This window comes from Oncorhynchus nerka, linkage group LG24, assembly GCF_034236695.1.
Source record: "Oncorhynchus nerka isolate Pitt River linkage group LG24, Oner_Uvic_2.0, whole genome shotgun sequence".
Classification (NCBI taxonomy): domain Eukaryota; kingdom Metazoa; phylum Chordata; class Actinopteri; order Salmoniformes; family Salmonidae; genus Oncorhynchus; species Oncorhynchus nerka.
The window spans coordinates 97,976,569-97,995,295 of NC_088419.1; the positions used below are offsets into that span (position 1 = coordinate 97,976,569).

General features: G+C 43.3%; 1 protein-coding gene across 1 annotated transcript in view; it reads left to right on the forward strand.

The window, feature by feature from the left end:
* The first annotated feature begins 333 nt into the window (after positions 1-333).
* The window catches only part of LOC115126295 (gamma-aminobutyric acid receptor subunit alpha-5-like), a 129,454-nt gene continuing 111,060 nt past the window's right edge, over positions 334-18,727 (forward strand). The window contains exons 1-4 of the mRNA XM_065009374.1: positions 334-416; positions 6,896-7,032; positions 9,841-9,908; positions 10,326-10,546. Coding sequence (XP_064865446.1) covers positions 334-416; positions 6,896-7,032; positions 9,841-9,908; positions 10,326-10,546 — 509 coding nt within the window. The remainder of the gene's footprint in view (positions 417-6,895; positions 7,033-9,840; positions 9,909-10,325; positions 10,547-18,727) is intronic.

Here is an 18,727-nt window from a genome sequence, read left to right on the forward strand (position 1 = left end):
TCACTTTAGTCTGAAATAAGGGGTTCAATATTTCTTGTGGCTTCTGCCACACTAATAAAACCATGTGTTTTTGTAACTGTGAAGGCTAAACAATAATTTATTTATTTAATTAACGGTTGTCATTTACGCATTCCACTGAATTCATGTTCCAGCTTGTGTAGGCTGATAACGTCACGACTTTTCATAAAGCAACACAGGATGTGCATGAGTTGTCTTCCCTCCTTTCTGCTCCTCTGATATCCTTGGATGCGCTGTGTGTTTTCAGGCATGGGTGACGGGATGCGCTGTGTGTTTTCAGGCATGGGTGACGGGATGCGCTGTGTGTTTTCAGGCATGGGTGACGGGATGCGCTGCGGCTGTGCTATGTCCAAAGTCTGGGTCTTCGTCTTGCTAGTGAGCGTCACCTGCCGTCTGAGGTAAGCCGCTCACGTTCACAGCATATCTTTTCATGTTATGGATATTGCTATATAGAGGTATTTTATTTTATTTTGAAATATTTTAAAATTATATTGATCTATTTAAATTGGGTAGCCAATGCTGGCCATTTCTCTTCCAGTTATATTAGATTTTGTATGTAAAGTGTTTCAAAACATATCTGTTAAGGTTTCTTGATATTGGTATAGAGCCACTGATGCTGTGTAATTTTGTTATGAAATACTCGAAATAATTGGCTAATCTATTTGAATTTTGCATCCAATCATGTCCATCTCCCTTCCACTTTGATTTCATTATTGTAACGTTAAGAAGGGAAGTGGAGCCTATAACACTTCCTGTCCCTTATTCTATAACACTTCCTGTCCCTTATTCTATAACTAGTCCTGTACTTTATTCTATAACTAGTCCTGTACTTTATTCTAAAACTAGTCCTGTCTCTTATTCTATAACTAGTCCTGTCTCTTATTCTATAACACTTCCTGTCCCTTATTCCATAACTAGTCCTGTACTTTATTCTATAACTAGTCCTGTACTTTATTCTAAAACTAGTCCTGTCTCTTATTCTATAACTAGTCCTGTCTCTTATTCTATAACTAGTCCTGTCTCTTATTCTATAACTAGTCCTGTCCCTTATTCTGTAACTAGTCCTGTCTCTTATTCCATAACTAGTCCTGTCTCTTATTCTATAACTAGTCCTGTCCCTTATTCTGTAACTAGTCCTGCACTTTATTCTATAACTAGTCCTGTCTCTTATTCTATAACTAGTCCTGTCTCTTATTCTATAACTAGTCCTGTCCCTTATTCTCTAACTAGTCCTGTCTCTTATTCTATAACTAGTCCTGTACTTTATTCTAAAACTAGTCCTGTCCCTTATTCTATAACTAGTCCTGTCCCTTATTCTGTAACTAGTCCTGTCTCTTATTCTATAACTAGTCCTGTCCCTTATTCTATAACTAGTCCCTCATTCTATAACTAGTCCTGTTTCTTATTCTATAACTAGTCCTGTCCCTTAGTCAATGTAATTGAATTCTATAACTAGTCCTGTCTCTTATTCTATAACTAGTCCTGTCCCTTATTCTATAACTAGTCCTGTCCTTTATTCTGTAACTAGTCCTGTCCTTTATTCTGTAACTAGTCCTGTCCCTTATTCTATAACTAGGCTTGTCCCTTATTCTATAACTAGTCCTGTACTTTATTCTATAACTAGTCCTGTCTCTTATTCTATAACTAGTCCCTTATTCTGTAACTAGTCCTGTCCCTTATTCTATAACTAGTCCTGTCTCTTATTCTGAAACTAGTCCTGTCTCTTATTATATAACTAGTCCCTTATTCTATAACTAGTCCTGTCTCTTATTCTATAACTAGTCCCTTATTCTATAACTTGTCCTGTCTCTTATTCCATAACTAGTCCCTTATTCTATAACTAGTCCCTTATTCTATAACTAGTCCCTTATTCTATAACTGGTCCTGTCTCTTATTCTATAACTAGTCATGTCTCTTATTCTATAACTAGTCCTGTCTCTTATTCTATAACTAGTCCTGTCCCTTATTCTATAACTAGTCCCGTACTTTTTCGGTAACTAGTCCTGTCCCTTATTCTATAACTAGTCATGTCCCTTATTCTATAACTAGTCCTGTCCATTATTCTATAACTAGTCCTGTCCTTTATTCTATAACTAGTCCTGTCCCTTATTCTGTAACTAGTCCTGTCCATTATTCTTTAACTAGTCCTGTCCTTTATTCTGTAACTAGTCTTGTCCATTATTCTATAACTAGTCCTGTCCTTTATTCTGTAACTAGTCCTGTCCATTATTCTCTAACTAGTCCTGTCTCTTATTCTATAACTAGTCCTGTCTCTTATTCTATAACTAATCCCTTATTCTATAACTAGTCCTGTCCCTTATTCTATAACTAGTCCCTTATTCTATAACTAGTCCTATCTCTTATTCTCTAACTAGTCCTGTCCTTTATTCTATAACTAGTCCTGTCCTTTATTCTATAATTTGTCCTGTCCCTTATTCTATAACTAGTCCTGTCCCTTATTCTATAACTAGTCCTGTCCCTTATTCTCTAACTAGTCCTGTCCTTTATTCTATAACTAGTCCTGTCCCTTATTCTATAACTAGTCCTGTCCCTTATTCTCTAACTAGTCCTGTCGCTTATTCTATAACTAGTCCTGTCCCTTATTCTATAACTAGTCCTGTCTCTTATTCTATAACTAGTCTTGTCCCTTATTCTATAACTAGTCCCTTATTCTATAACTAGTCCTGTCCCTTATTCTATAACTAGTCCTGTCTCTTATTCTATAACTAGTCTTGTCCCTTATTCTATAACTAGTCCCTTATTCTATAACTAGTCCCTTATTATATAACTAGTCCTGTCCCTTATTCTATAACTAGTCCTGTCCTTTATTCTGTAACTAGTCCTGTCGCTTATTCTATAACTAGTCCTGTCCCTTATTCTATAACTAGTCCTGTCTCTTATTCTATAACTAGTCTTGTCCCTTATTCTATAACTAGTCCCTTATTCTATAACTAGTCCTGTCCCTTATTCTATAACTAGTCCTGTCTCTTATTCTATAACTAGTCTTGTCCCTTATTCTATAACTAGTCCCTTATTCTATAACTAGTCCCTTATTATATAACTAGTCCTGTCCCTTATTCTATAACTAGTCCTGTCCCTTATTCTGTAACTAGTCCTGTCCATTATTCTTCAACTAGTCCTGTCCTTTATTCTGTAACTAGTCCTGTCCCTTATTCTATAACTAGTCCTGTCTCTTATTCTATAACTAGTCTTGTTCCTTATTCTATAACTAGTCCCTTATTCTATAACTAGTCCCTTATTCTATAACTAGTCATGTCCCTTAATCTATAACTAGTCCTGTCTCTTATTCTATAACTAGTCCTGTCCCTTATTCTATAACTAGTCCTGTCTCTTATTCTATAACTAGTCCCTTATTCTATAACTAGTCCTGTCTCTTATTCTATAACTAGTCCTGTCTCTTATTATATAACTAGTCCCTTATTCTATAACTAGTCCTGTCTCTTATTCTATAACTAGTCCTGTCCCTTAGTCAATGTAATTGAATTGTGCATCCAATTCTGTCAATTTCTCTTCCACATTGATTGATTACTAAGAAGTAAAGTATTGTATTGTAACTGTTCCCTACCCTTCTGATCCCCTGTAGCCTGTTCCACCTGCAGACTCGTACCCAGTCAACTAGTCTGTAACCGTACTGTCCTGTTCCACCTGCAGACTCGTACCCAGTCAACTAGTCTGTAACCTTACTGTCCTGTTCCACCTGCAGACTCGTACCCAGTCAACTAGTCTGTAACCTTACTGTCCTGTTCCACCTGCAGACTCGTACCCAGTCAACTAGTCTGTAACCGTACTGTCCTGTTCCACCTGCAGACTCGTACCCAGTCAACTAGTCTGTAACCATACTGTCCTATTCAACGTGCAGACTCGTACCCAGTCAACTAGTCTGTAACCGTACTGTCCTGTTCCACCTGCAGACTCGTACCCAGTCAACTAGTCTGTAACTGTACTGTCCTGTTCCACCTGCAGACTCGTACCCAGTCAACTAGTCTGTAAATGTACTGTCCTGTTCCACCTGCAGACTCGTACCCAGTCAACTAGTCTGTAACTGTACTGTCCTGTTCCACCTGCAGACTCGTATCCAGTCAACTAGACTGTAACCGTACTGTCCTGTTCCACCTGCAGACTCGTACCCAGTCAACTAGTCTGTAACCGTACTGTCCTGTTCCACCTGCAGACTCGTACCCAGTCAACTAGTCTGTAACCGTACTGTCCTGTTCCACCTGCAGACTCGTACCCAGTCAACTAGTCTGTAACCGTACTGTCCTGTTCCACCTGCAGACTCGTACCCAGTCAACTAGTCTGTAACCGTACTGTCCTGTTCCACCTGCAGACTCGTACCCAGTCAACTAGTCTGTAACCGTACTGTCATGTTCCACCTGCAGACTCGTACCCAGTCAACTAGTCTGTAACCGTACTGTCCTGTTCCACCTGCAGACTCGTACCCAGTCAACTAGTCTGTAACTGTACTGTCCTGTTCCACCTGCAGACTCATACCCAGTCAACTAGTCTGTAACTGTACTGTCCTGTTCCACCTGCAGACTCGTACCCAGTCAACTAGTCTGTAACTGTACTGTCCTGTTCCACCTGCAGACTCGTATCCAGTCAACTAGACTGTAACCGTACTGTCCTGTTCCACCTGCAGACTTGTACCCAGTCAACTAGTCTGTAACCGTACTGTCCTGTTCCACCTGCAGACTCGTACCCAGTCAACTAGTCTGTAACCGTACTGTCCTGTTCCACCTGCATACTCGTACCCAGTCAACTAGTCTGTAACCGTACTGTCCTGTTCCACCTGCAGACTCGTACCCAGTCAACTAGTCTGTAACCGTACTGTCCTGTTCCACCTGCAGACTCGTACCCAGTCAACTAGTCTGTAACCGTACTGTCCTGTTCCACCTGCAGACTCGTACCCAGTCAACTAGTCTGTAACCGTACTGTCCTGTTCCACCTGCAGACTCGTACCCAGTCAACTAGTCTGTAACCGTACTGTCCTGTTCCACCTGCAGACTCGTACCCAGTCAACTAGTCTGTAACTGTACTGTCCTGTTCCACCTGCAGACTCGTACCCAGTCAACTAGTCTGTAACTGTACTGTCCTGTTCCACCTGCAGACTCGTATGCAGTCAACTAGTCTGTAACTGTACTGTCCTGTTCCACCTGCAGACTCGTATCCAGTCAACTAGTCTGTAACTGTACTGTCCTGTTCCACCTGCAGACTCATACCCAGTCAACTAGTCTGTAACCGTACTGTCCTGTTCCACCTGCAGACTCGTACCCAGTCAACTAGTCTGTAACTGTACTGTCCTGTTCCACCTGCAGACTCGTACCCAGTCAACTAGTCTGTAACTGTACTGTCCTGTTCCACCTGCAGACTCATACCCAGTCAACTAGTCTGTAACTGTACTGTCCTGTTCCACCTGCAGACTCGTATCCAGTCAACTAGTCTGTAACCGTACTGTCCTGTTCCACCTGCAGACTCGTACCCAGTCAACTAGTCTGTAACCGTACTGTCCTGTTCCACCTGCAGACTTATACCCAGTCAACTAGTCTGTAACCGTACTGTCCTGTTCCACCTGCAGACTTATACCCAGTCAACTAGTCTGTAACCGTACTGTCCTGTTCCACCTGCAGACTCGTACCCAGTCAACTAGTCTGTAAACATACTGTCCTGTTCCACCTGCAGACTCGTACCCAGTCAACTAGTCTGTAACCGTACTGTCCTGTTCAACCTGCAGACTCGTACCCAGTCAACTAGTCTGTAACCTTACTGTCCTGTTCCACCTGCAGACTCGTACCCAGTCAACTAGTCTGTAACCATACTGTCCTGTTCCACCTGCAGACTCGTACCCAGTCAACTCGTCTGTAACCATACTGTCCTGTTCCACCTGCAGACTCGGACCCAGTCAACTAGTCTGTAACCTTACTGTCTTGTTCCACCTGTAGACTCGTACCCAGTCAACTAGTCTGTAACCCTCCTGTCCTGTTCCACCTGCAGACTCGTACCCAGTCAACTAGTCTGTAACTGTACTGTCCTGTTCCCCCTACAGCCTTTCCCAGACCCCAGCAGTAACCATACTGTCCTGTTCCCCCTACAGCCTTTCCCAGACCCCAGCAGTAACCATACTGTCCTGTTCCCCTACAGCCTTTCCCAGACCCCAGCAGTAACCATACTGTCCTGTTCCCCTACAGCCTTTCCCAGACCCCAGCAGTAACCATACTGTCCTGTTCCCCCTACAGCCTTTCCCAGACCCCAGCAGTAACCATACTGTCCTGTTCCCCCTACAGCCTTTCCCAGACCCCAGCAGTAACCATACTGTCCTGTTCCCCCTACAGCCTTTCCCAGACCCCAGCAGTAACCATACTGTCCTGTTCCCCCCTACAGCCTTTCCCAGACCCCAGCAGTAACCATACTGTCCTGTTCCCCCTACAGCCTTTCCCAGACCCCAGCAGTAACCATACTGTCCTGTTCCCCCTACAGCCTTTCCCAGACCCCAGCAGTAACCATACTGTCCTGTCCCCCTACAGCCTTTCCCAGACCCCAGCAGTAACCATACTCTCCTGTTCCCCCTACAGCCTTTCCCAGACCCCAGCAGTAACCATACTGTCCTGTTCCCCCTACAGCCTTTCCCAGACCCCAGCAGTAACCATACTGTCCTGTCCCCCCTACAGCCTTTCCCAGACCCCAGCAGTAACCATACTGTCCTGTTCCCCCTACAGCCTTTCCCAGACCCCAGCAGTAACCATACTGTCCTGTCCCCCTACAGCCTTTCCCAGACCCCAGCAGTAACCATACTCTCCTGTTCCCCCCTACAGCCTTTCCCAGACCCCAGCAGTAACCATACTGTCCTGTTCCCCTACAGCCTTTCCCAGACTCCAGCAGTAACCACTACAGAACCCCTAAAAGAGGCGGAGCTAAATGACAACATCACCATCTTTACCCGAATACTGGACAGACTGCTGGACGGCTATGACAACAGGCTACGTCCTGGTCTGGGAGGTAAGGACCCATCCAGACCCTCAAACGGCACCCTATTCCAGCCATAAACGGGCCGTATCTGGTCTATAGTTGTGCACTATATAGGAAATAGGGCTCTGGTCTAAAGTAGTGCACTATATAGGGAATAGGGCTCTGGTCTATAGTAGTGCACTATATAGGGAATAGGGCTCTGGTCTATAGTTGTGCACTATATAGGGAATAGGGCTCTGGTCTAAAGTAGTGCACTATATAGGGAATAGGGCTCTGGTCTATAGTAGTACACTATATAGGGAATAGGGCTCTGGTCTATAGTAGTGCACTATATAGGGAATAGGGCTCTGGTCTATAGTAGTGCACTATATAGGGAATAGGGCTCTGGTCTATAGTAGTGCACTATATAGGGAATAGGGCTCTGGTCTATAGTAGTGCACTATATAGGGAATAGGGCTCTGGTCTATAGTAGTACACTATATAGGGAATAGGGCTCTGGTCTATAGTTGTGCACTATATAGGGAATAGGGCTCTGGTCTATAGTAGTGCACTATATAGGGAATAGGGCTCTGGTCTAAAGTAGTGCACTATATAGGGAATAGGGCTCTGGTCTATAGTAGTGGTATTATATAGGGAATAGGGCTCTGGTCTATAGTAGTGCACTATATAGGGAATAGGGCTCTGGTCTATAGTAGTGCACTATATAGAGAATAGGGCTCTGTTCTATAGTAGTGCATTATATAGGGAATAGGGCTCTGGTCTATAGTAGTGCACTATATAGGGAATAGGACTCTGGTCTATAGTAGTGCACTATATAGGGAATAGGGCTCTGGTCTATAGTAGTGCACTATATAGGGAATAGGGCTCTGGTCTAAAGTAGTGCACTATATAGGGAATAGGGCTCTGGTCTATAGTAGTGCACTATATAGGGAATAGGGCTCTGGTCTATAGTAGTGCACTATATAGGGAATGGGGCTCTGGTCTATAGTAGTGTACTATATAGGGAATAGGACTCTGGTCTATAGTAGTGCCACTATATAGGGAATAGGGCTCTGCTCTATAGTAGTGCACTATATAGGGCTCTGGTCTATAGTAGTGCACTATATAGGGAATAGGACTCTCGTCTATAGTAGTGCACTATATAGGGAATGGGGCTCTGGTCTATAGTAGTGCACTATATAGGGAATAGGACTCTGGTCTATAGTAGTGCACTATATAGGGAATAGGGCTCTGCTCTATAGTAGTGCACTATATAGGGCTCTGGTCTATAGTAGTGCACTATATAGGGAATAGGACTCTCGTCTATAGTAGTGCACTATATAGGGAATGGGGCTCTGGTCTATAGTAGTGCACTATATAGGGCTCTGGTCTATAGTAGTGCACTATATAGGGAAAGGACTCTGGTCTATAGTAGTGCACTATATAGGGAATAGGGCTCTGCTCTATAGTAGTGCACTATATAGGGCTCTGGTCTATAGTAGTGCACTATATAGGGAATAGGACTCTGGTCTATAGTAGTGCACTATATAGGGAATAGGGCTCTGGTCTATAGTAGTGCACTATATAGGGAATAGGGTTATGGTCTATAGTAGTGCACTACATAGGGAATAGGGCTCTGGTCTATAGTAGTGCACTATATAGGGAATAGGACTCTGGTCTATAGTAGTGCACTATATAGGGAATAGGGTTATGGTCTATAGTAGTGCACTATATAGGGCTCTGGTCTATAGTAGTGCACTATATAGGGAATAGGACTCTGGTCTATAGTAGAGCACTATATAGGGAATAGGGCTCTGGTCTATAGTAGTGCACTATATAGGGAATAGGGTTATGGTCTATAGTAGTGCACTACATAGGGAATAGGGCTCTGGTCTATAGTAGTGCACTATATAGGGAATAGGACTCTGGTCTATAGTAGTGCACTATATAGGGAATAGGGTTATGGTCTATAGTAGTGCACTACATAGGGAATAGGGGCCATTTAGGACACACATTTACCATGTTAAATACAGTATGGACACTGATTGCATCCATAACACGTGTAAACGGACTCTCTGTCCATATTGTTTCCTGGCCTCGTTAAATTAAGAATCACGAGTTGTTTTATGATATAATGAAGTAGACACATCTTCCCTCCAGTACCACCTCTGTATCTATTGTACCATTAGTAAGAGACCATAGAGAGGTGATAATGTCTTTGTCAGTATGCTAGCCCTCTATTATAGAGGGGGATGGGCCTATATTCATAGACTCTGGTAAACACAGGTCTCTGACGAAGAGATATGTTCATTGCAATGGTGTGTGTGTGTGTGTGTGTGTGTGTCAGTCGCCCACTGAGAGAGAGAGAGAGGCAGAGAGAGAGAGAGGCAGAGAGAGAGAGAGAGAGAGAGAGAGGCAGAGAGGCAGAGAGGCAGAGAGATAGAGAGAGAGGGGCAGAGAGAGGGGCAGAGAGAGAGGCAGAGAGAGAGAGAGAGAGAGAGAGAGAGAGAGAGGCAGAGAGAGGCAGAGAGAGACAGAGAGAGAGAGAGAGGGGCAGAGAGAGGGGCAGAGAGAGGGGCAGAGAGAGAGAGAGAGAGAGAGAGAGAGCGGGAGAGAGAGGCACACAGAGAGAGAGAGAGAAACTCATTTCATAAATACGAGGGTCTTTGTTCTCAAAGGACCGAGGCCAACTTTTCAGATCCTCTTACTGAAAATAAATGTAATTATTGAAAGTTCAATGCAGAATTATGTGTCAATCCATGTTGTTTGAATAGAAAAAGGTCAGTGAAATAAAGGAACATGTCTTCCTGCCTCTCTGAGCATCTCCCACCCTCTCTGGATGGGATTCCTTTTCTACAGAGAAGGTGACCGAGATCAAGACCAACATATTTGTGACCAGCTTCGGTCCCGTTTCTGATACTGAAATGGTAAGCACTTCTTCTTGACTCATTCTCATCGTAATAGAAACAGCTTCCATATTCCCGTGCCACTTTTATGTAAAATTGAATGAAAGTATTTTTTTGTAAAAAAAAAAATAATTCAATCAAAATTTTGCAAAACATTTACTTGTTTCATCTATTTTTTAAATTACGATTCGTTTTTTTAGTTTTTAATATTACGATTAGTAATAGTATTAATGTCTTGGGGTCGGTTTACCAGCAACAGATTAAGTCTAGGCCAGGACTAAGAAGCAAACTAAATCGAGAATCTCAAATTGAACATGCATTTTAGGATTAGGCTTAATCTGTTTTCTGAGAAACTGTCCCTTCAATGATGCCCTTGTAGCTTTCATATACCAACTCTGAACCCCTGTCTTGTCTCGTCTTTGACCTCTTGACCTCCAGGAGTACACCATAGATGTGTTCTTCAGACAGAGCTGGAAGGACGAACGTCTGCGTTTCCAAGGCCCCATGAAGATGTTACCGTTAAACAACCTCTTGGCGTCTAACATTTGGACCCCAGACACCTTCTTCCTCAACGGGAAGAAATCTATCGCCCACAACATGACCACGCCCAACAAACTTCTCCGACTCAAAGACGACGGGACGCTGCTCTACACTATGAGGTCAGTGAGGACCCTCAACAAACAGTGTGTTGTGAGAAAAAACATTTTGTTGACTTGTTTTTTTGTTGTTGATCTCCCACTGTTGGTTTCAGGTCAATGCGCTCACTGTCCTCTTAAAGACAAACAAACAAACAGTCTACAGACTGAAGACTGGTACAAACAAACAGTCTATAGACTGGTACAAACAAACAGTCTACAGACTGGTACAAACAAACAGTCTACAGACTGGTACAAACAAACAGTCTACAGACTGGTACAAACAAACAGACTAAAGACTGGTACAAACAGTCTACAGACTGAAGACTGGTACAAACAAACAGACTAAAGACTGGTACAAACAAACAGTCTACAGACTGAAGACTGGTACAAACAAACAGTCTATAGACTGGTACAAACAAACAGTCTACAGACTGGTACAAACAAACAGTCTACAGACTGGTACAAACAAACAGTCTACAGACTGGTACAAACAGTCTACAGACTAAAGACTGGTACAAACAGTCTACAGACTGAAGACTGGTACAAACAAACAGTCTGAAGACTGGTACAAACAAACAGACTAAAGACTGGTACAAACAAACAGTCTAAAGACTGGTACAAACAAACAGTCTACAGACTGGTACAAACAAACAGTCTAAAGACTGGTACAAACAAACAGTCTACAGACTGGTACAAACAAACAGACTATAGACTGGTACAAACAAACAGTCTAAAGACTGAAGACTGGTACAAACAAACACACTATAGACTGGTACAAACAAACAGTCTAAAGACTGAAGACAGGTACAAACAAACAGACTATAGACTGAAGACTGGTACAAACAAACAGTCTAAAGACTGAAGACTGGTACAAACAAACAGTCTAAAGACTGGTACAAACAAACAGTCTACAGACTGGTACAAACAAACAGTCTACAGACTGGTACAAACAAACAGTCTACAGACTGGTACAAACAAACAGACTAAAGACTGGTACAAACAAACAGTCTAAAGACTGAAGACTGGTACAAACAAACAGACTAAAGACTGGTACAAACAAACAGTCTAAAGACTGAAGACTGGTACAAACAAACAGACTATAGACTGGTACAAACAAACAGTCTACAGACTGAAGACTGGTACAAACAAACAGTCTAAAGACTGAAGACTGGTACAAACAAACAGTCTATAGACTGGTACAAACAAACAGTCTACAGACTGAAGACTGGTACAAACAAACAGACTATAGACTGAAGACTGGTACAAACAAACAAACAGTCTACAGACTGAAGACTGGTACAAACAAACAGTCTACAGACTGGTACAAACAAACAGTCTACAGACTGGTACAAACAAACAGTCTACAGACTGGTACAAACAAACAGACTAAAGACTGGTACAAACAAACAGTCTAAAGACTGAAGACTGGTACAAACAAACAGACTAAAGACTGGTACAAACAAACAGTCTAAAGACTGAAGACTGGTACAAACAAACAGACTATAGACTGGTACAAACAAACAGTCTACAGACTGAAGACTGGTACAAACAAACAGTCTAAAGACTGAAGACTGGTACAAACAAACAGTCTATAGACTGGTACAAACAAACAGTCTACAGACTGAAGACTGGTACAAACAAACAGACTATAGACTGAAGACTGGTACAAACAAACAAACAGTCTACAGACTGAAGACTGGTACAAACAAACAGTCTACAGTCTAAAGACTGGTACAAACAAACAGACTATAGACTGAAGACTGGTACAAACAAACAGTCTATAGACTGAAGACTGGTACAAATCGGCATGTTTCTGCTCATTCTACTATAGAACTAAATGTCGTAGCGTAGCCGTAGTATCGGCATGTTTCTGCTCATTCTACTATAGAACTAAATGTCGTAGCGTAGCCGTAGTATCGGCATGTTTCTGCTCATTCTACTATAGAACTAAATGTCGTAGCACGCCGTAGTATCGGCATGTTTCTGCTCATTCTACTATAGAACTAAATGTCGTAGCGTAGCCGTAGTATCGGCATGTTTCTGCTCGTTCTGCTATAGAACTAAATGTCGTAGCGTAGCCGTAGTATCGGCATGTTTCTGCTCGTTCTACTATAGAACTAAATGTCGTAGCGTAGCCGTAGTATCGACATGTTTCTGCTCATTCTACTATAGAACTAAATGTCGTAGCGTAGCCGTAGTATCGGCATGTTTCTGCTCATTCTACTATAGAACTAAATGTCGTAGCGTAGCCGTAGTATCGGCATGTTTCTGCTCATTCTACTATAGAACTAAATGTAGTAGCGTAGCCGTAGTATCGGCATGTTTCTGCTCATTCTACTATAGAACTAAATGTAGTAGCGTAGCCGTAGTATCGGCATGTTTCTGCTCATTCTACTATAGAACTAAATGTAGTAGCGTAGCCGTAGTATCGGCATGTTTCTGCTCATTCTACTATAGAACTAAATATCGTAGCGTAGCACGCCGTAGTATCGGCATGTTTCTGCTCATTCTGCTATAGAACTAAATGTTGTAGCGTAGCACGCCGTAGTATCGGCATGTTTCTGCTCATTCTACTATAGAACTAAATGTTGTAGCGTAGCACGCCGTAGTATCGGCATGTTTCTGCTCATTCTGCTATAGAACTAAATGTCGTAGCGTAGCCGTAGTATCGGCATGTTTCTGCTCATTCTACTATAGAACTAAATGTCGTAGCGTAGCCGTAGTATCGGCATGTTTCTGCTCATTCTACTATAGAACTAAATGTTGTAGCGTAGCACGCCGTAGTATCGGCATGTTTCTGCTCATTCTGCTATAGAACTAAATGTCGTAGCGTAGCCGTAGTATCGGCATGTTTCTGCTCATTCTACTATAGAACTAAATGCCGTAGCGTAGCCTTAGTATCGGCATGTTTCTGCTCATTCTACTATAGAACTAAATGTCGTAGCGTAGCCGTAGTATCGGCATGTTTCTGCTCATTCTACTATAGAACTAAATGTCGTAGCGTAGCCGTAGTATCGGCATGTTTCTGCTCATTCTACTATAGAACTAAATGTCGTAGTGCGCCGTAGTATCGGTATGTTTCTGCTCATTCTACTATAGAACTAAATGTCGTAGTGCGCCGTAGTATCGGTATGTTTCTGCTCATTCTACTATAGAACTAAATGTCGTAGCCTAGCACGCCGTAGTATCGGCATGTTTCTGCTCATTCTACTATAGAACTAAATGTCGTTGCGTAGCCATAGTATCGGCATGTTTCTGCTCATTCTGCTATAGAACTAAATGTCGTAGCGTAGCACGCCGTAGTATCGGCATGTTTCTGCTCATTCTACTATAGAACTAAATGTCGTAGCGTAGCCGTAGTATCGGCATGTTTCTGCTCATTCTGCTATAGAACTAAATGTCGTAGGGTAGCACGCCGTAGTATCGGCATGTTTCTGCTCATTCTACTATAGAACTAAATGTCGTAGCGTAGCCGTAGTATCGGCATGTTTCTGCTCATTCTGCTATAGAACTAAATGTAGTAGCGTAGCCGTAGTATCGGCATGTTTGTGCTCATTCTGCTATAGAACTAAATGTAGTAGCGTAGCGTAGCCGTAGTATCGGCATGTTTCTGCTCATTCTACTATAGAACTAAATGTAGTAGCGTAGCCGTAGTATCGGCATGTTTCTGCTCATTCTACTATAGAACTAAATGTAGTAGCGTAGCCGTAGTATCGGCATGTTTCTGCTCATTCTACTATAGAACTAAATGTAGTAGCGTAGCCGTAGTATCGGCATGTTTCTGCTCATTCTACTATAGAACTAAATGTCGTAGCGTAGCCGTAGTATCGGCATGTTTCTGCTCATTCTGCTATAGAACTAAATGTTGTAGCGTAGCCGTAGTATCGGCATGTTTCTGCTCATTCTACTATAGAACTAAATGTCGTAGCGTAGCCGTAGTATCGGCATGTTTCTGCTCATTCTACTATAGAACTAAATGTCGTAGCGTAGCCGTAGTATTGGCATGTTTCTGCTCATTCTGCTATAGGACTAAATGTAGTAGCGTAGCACGCCGTAGTATCGGCATGTTTCTGCTCATTCTACTATAGAACTAAATGTCGTAGCGTAGCCGTAGTATCGGCATGTTTCTGCTCATTCTACTATAGAACTAAATGTCGTAGCGTAGCCGTAGTATCGGCATGTTTCTGCTCATTCTACTATAGAACTAAATGTCGTAGCACGCCGTAGTATCGGCATGTTTCTGCTCATTCTACTATAGAACTAAATGTCGTAGCGTAGCACGCCGTAGTATCGGCATGTTTCTGCCGTATTTAGCACCAACTGAAGTTTATTTAGTGCTTTAGTGCTTCCGGGTAGCCGGAAAGTAGAGCATTGCAGTAGTCTAACCTAGAAGTGACAAATTGCATGGATTAATTTTTCTGCATAATTTTTGGACAGAACGTTTCTGATTTTTGCAATGTTACGGAGATGGAAAAAAGCTGTCCTTGAAATGGTCTTGATATGTTCTTCAAAAGAGAGATCAGGGTCCAGAGTAACGCCGAGGTCCTTCACAGTTTTATTTGAGACGACTGTACAAGCGTTAAGATTAATTGTCAAATTCAACAGAAGATCTCTTTGTTTCTTGGGACCTAGAACAAGCATCTCTGTTTTGTCCGAGTTTAAAAGTTTGCAGCCATCCACTTCCTTATGTCTGAAACACATGCTTCTAGCAAGGGCAATTTTGGGGCTTCACCATGTTTCATTGAAATGTACAGCTGTGTGTCATCCGCATAGCAGTGAAAGTTAACATTGTGTTTTCGAATAACATCCCCAAGAGGTAAAATATATAGTGAAAACAATAGTGGTCCTAAAACTGAACCTTGAGGAACACCGAAATTTACAGTTGATTTGTCAGAGGACAAACCATTCACAGAGACAAACTGATATCTTTCCGACAGATAAGATCTAAACCAGGCCAGAACTTGTCCGTGTAGACCAAATTGGGTTTCCAATCTCTCCAAAAGAATGTGGTGATCGATGGTATCAAAAGCAGCACTAAGGTCTAGGAGCACGAGGACAGATGCAGAGCCTCGGTCCGATGCCATTAAAATGTCATTTACCACCTTCACAAGTGCAGTCTCAGTGCTATGATGGGGTCTAAAACCAGACTGAAGCATTTTGTATACGTTGTTTGTCTTCAGGAAGGCAGTAAGTTGCTGCGCAACAGCCTTTTCTAAAAATTTTGAGAGGAATGGAAGATTCGATATAGGCCGATAGTTTTTTATATTTTCTGGGTCAGGGTTTGGCTTTTTCAAGCAAGGCTTTATTACTGCCACTTTTAGTGAGTTTGGTACACATCCGGTGGATAGAGATCCGTTTATTATGTTCAACATAGGAGGGCCAAGCACAGGAAGCAGCTCTTTCAGTAGTTTAGTTGGAATAGGGTCCAGTATGCAGCTTGAAGGTTTAGAGGCCATGATTATTTTCATCATTGTGTCAAGAGATATAGTACTAAAACACTTGAGCGTCTCTCTTGATCCTATGTCCTGGGAGAGTTGTGCAGACTCAGGACAACTGAGCTTTGAAGGAATACGCAGATTTAAAGAGGAGTCCGTAATTTGCTTTCTAATAATCATAATCTTTTCCTCAAAGAAGTTCTTGAATTTATCACTGCTAAAGTGAAAGTCATCCTCTCTTGGGGAATGCTGCTTTTTAGTTAGCTTTGCGACAGTATCAAAAAGGAATTTCGGATTGTTCTTATTTTCCTCAATTAAGTTAGAAAAATAGGATGATCGAGCAGCAGTAAGGGCTCTTCGGTACTGCACGGTACTGTCTTTCCAAGCTAGTCGGAAGACTTCCAGTTTGGTGTGGCGCCATTTCCCTTCCAATTTTCTGGAAGCTTGCTTCAGAGCTCGGGTATTTTCTGTGTACCAGGGAGCTAGTTTCTTATGAGACATTTTTTTAGTTTTTAGGGGTGCAACTGCATCTAGGGTATTGCGCAAGGTTAAATTGAGTTCCTCAGTTAGGTGGTTAACTGATTTTTGTCCTCTGGCGTCCTTGGGTAGACAGAGGGAATCTGGAAGGACATCAAGGAATCTTTGTGTTGTCTGTGAATTTATAGCACGACTTTTGATGTTCCTTGGTTGGGGTCTGAGCAGATTACTTGTTGCAATTGCAAACGTAATAAAATAGTGGTCCGATAGTCCAGGATTATGAGGAAAAACATTAAGATCCAAAACATTTATTCCATGGGACAAAACTAGGTCCAGCGTATGACTGTGACAGTGAGTGGGTCCAGAGACATGTTGGACAAAACCCACTGAGTCGATGATGGCTCCGAAAGCCTTTTGGAGTGGGTCTGTGGACTTTTCCATGTGAATATTAAAGTCACCAAAGATATTATCTGCTATGACTACAAGGTCCGATAGGAATTCAGGGAACTCAGTGAGGAACGCTGTATATGGCCCAGGAGGCCTGTAAACAGTAGCTATAAAAAGTGATTGAGTAGGCTGCATAGATTTCATGAGACGAAAACGTCATTTTTTTTTGTAAATTGAAATTTGCTATCGTAAATGTTACCAACACCTCCGCCTTTGCGGGATGCACGGGGGATATGGTCACTAGTGTAGCCAGGAGGTGAGGCCTCATTTAACACAGTAAATTCATCAGGCTTAAGCCATGTTTCAGTCAGGCCAATCACATCAAGATTATGATCAGTGATTAGTTCATTGACTATAATTGCCTTTGAAGTAAGGGATCTAACATTAAGTAGCCCTATTTTGAGATGTGAGGTATCATGATCTCTTTCAATAATGACAGGAATGGTCTTTATCCTAGTGAGATTGCTAAGGCGAACACCGCCATGTTTAGTTTTGCCCAACCTAGGTCGAGGCACAGACACGGTCTCAATGGTGATAGCTGAGCTGACTACACTGACTGTGCTAGTGGCAGACTCCACTATGCTGGCAGGCTGGCTAACAGCCTGCTGCCTGGCCTGCACCCTATTTCATTGTGGAGCTAGAGGAGTTAGAGCCCTGTCTATGTTGGTAGATAACTTTGTGACATCAGCTGATGTAAGAAGGGCTTTATAAATACATTTGATTTGATTTTGATTTGTGGGTGGTCCACTGCGACAACCATGGGGTCACCGAGCCGCTCAGCCAGTCCGCCAGAGGCTGCCGAGGTACACCATCCACCTTGGTAGATTAGAAAAGCAAACTGTTACTAGCAGATCTAATTTACATACACGTGGTCATCTCTTAAAAACAAAAGATGACTAACCCTGGCAGCCTGGAGGATAGCCATCCCTGCCCCGCAGTTTTCCGTGGCATGGAAGAGGTTCACCTGACTAACCTTGGCAGCCTGGAGGATAGCCATCCCTGCCCGCAGTTTTCCGTGGCATGGAACAGGTCCACCTGACTAACCTTGGCAGCCTGGAGGATAGCCATCCCTGCCCCGCAGTTTTCCGTGGCATGGAACAGGTCCACCTGACTAACCTTGGCAGCCTGGTGGATAGCCCCGCAGTTCTCCGTGACATGGAACAGGTCCACCTGACTAACCTTGGCAGCCTGGAGGATAGCCATCCCTGCCCTGCAGTTCTCCGTGACATGGAACAGGTCCACCTGATTAACCTTGGCAGCCTGGAGGATAGCCATCCCTACCCCGCAGTTTTCCGTGGCATGGAACAGGTCCACCTGACTAACCTTGGCAGCCTGGAGGATAGCCATCCCTGCCCCGCAGTTTTCCGTGGCATGGAACAGGTCCACCTGACTAACCTTGGCAGCCTGGAGGATAGCCATCCCTGCCCCGCAGTTTTCCGTGGCATGGAACAGGTCCACCTGACTAACCTTGGCAGCCTGGAGGATAGCCATCCCTGCCCCGCAGTTTTCCGTGGCATGGAACAGGTCCACCTGACTAACCTTGGCAGCCTGGAGGATAGCCATCCCTGCCCCGCAGTTTTCCGTGGCATGGAACAGGTCCACCTGACTAACCTTGGCAGCCTGGAGGATAGCCATCCCTGCCCCGCAGTTCTTCGTGATATGGAACAGGTCCACCTGACTAACCTTGGCAGCCTGGAGGATAGCCATCCCTGCCCCGCAGTTTTCCGTGACATGGAACAGGTCCACCTGACTAACCTTGGCAGCCTGGAGGATAGCCATCCCTGCCCTGCAGTTCTCCGTGACATGGAACAGGTCCACCTGACTAACCTTGGCAGCCTGGAGG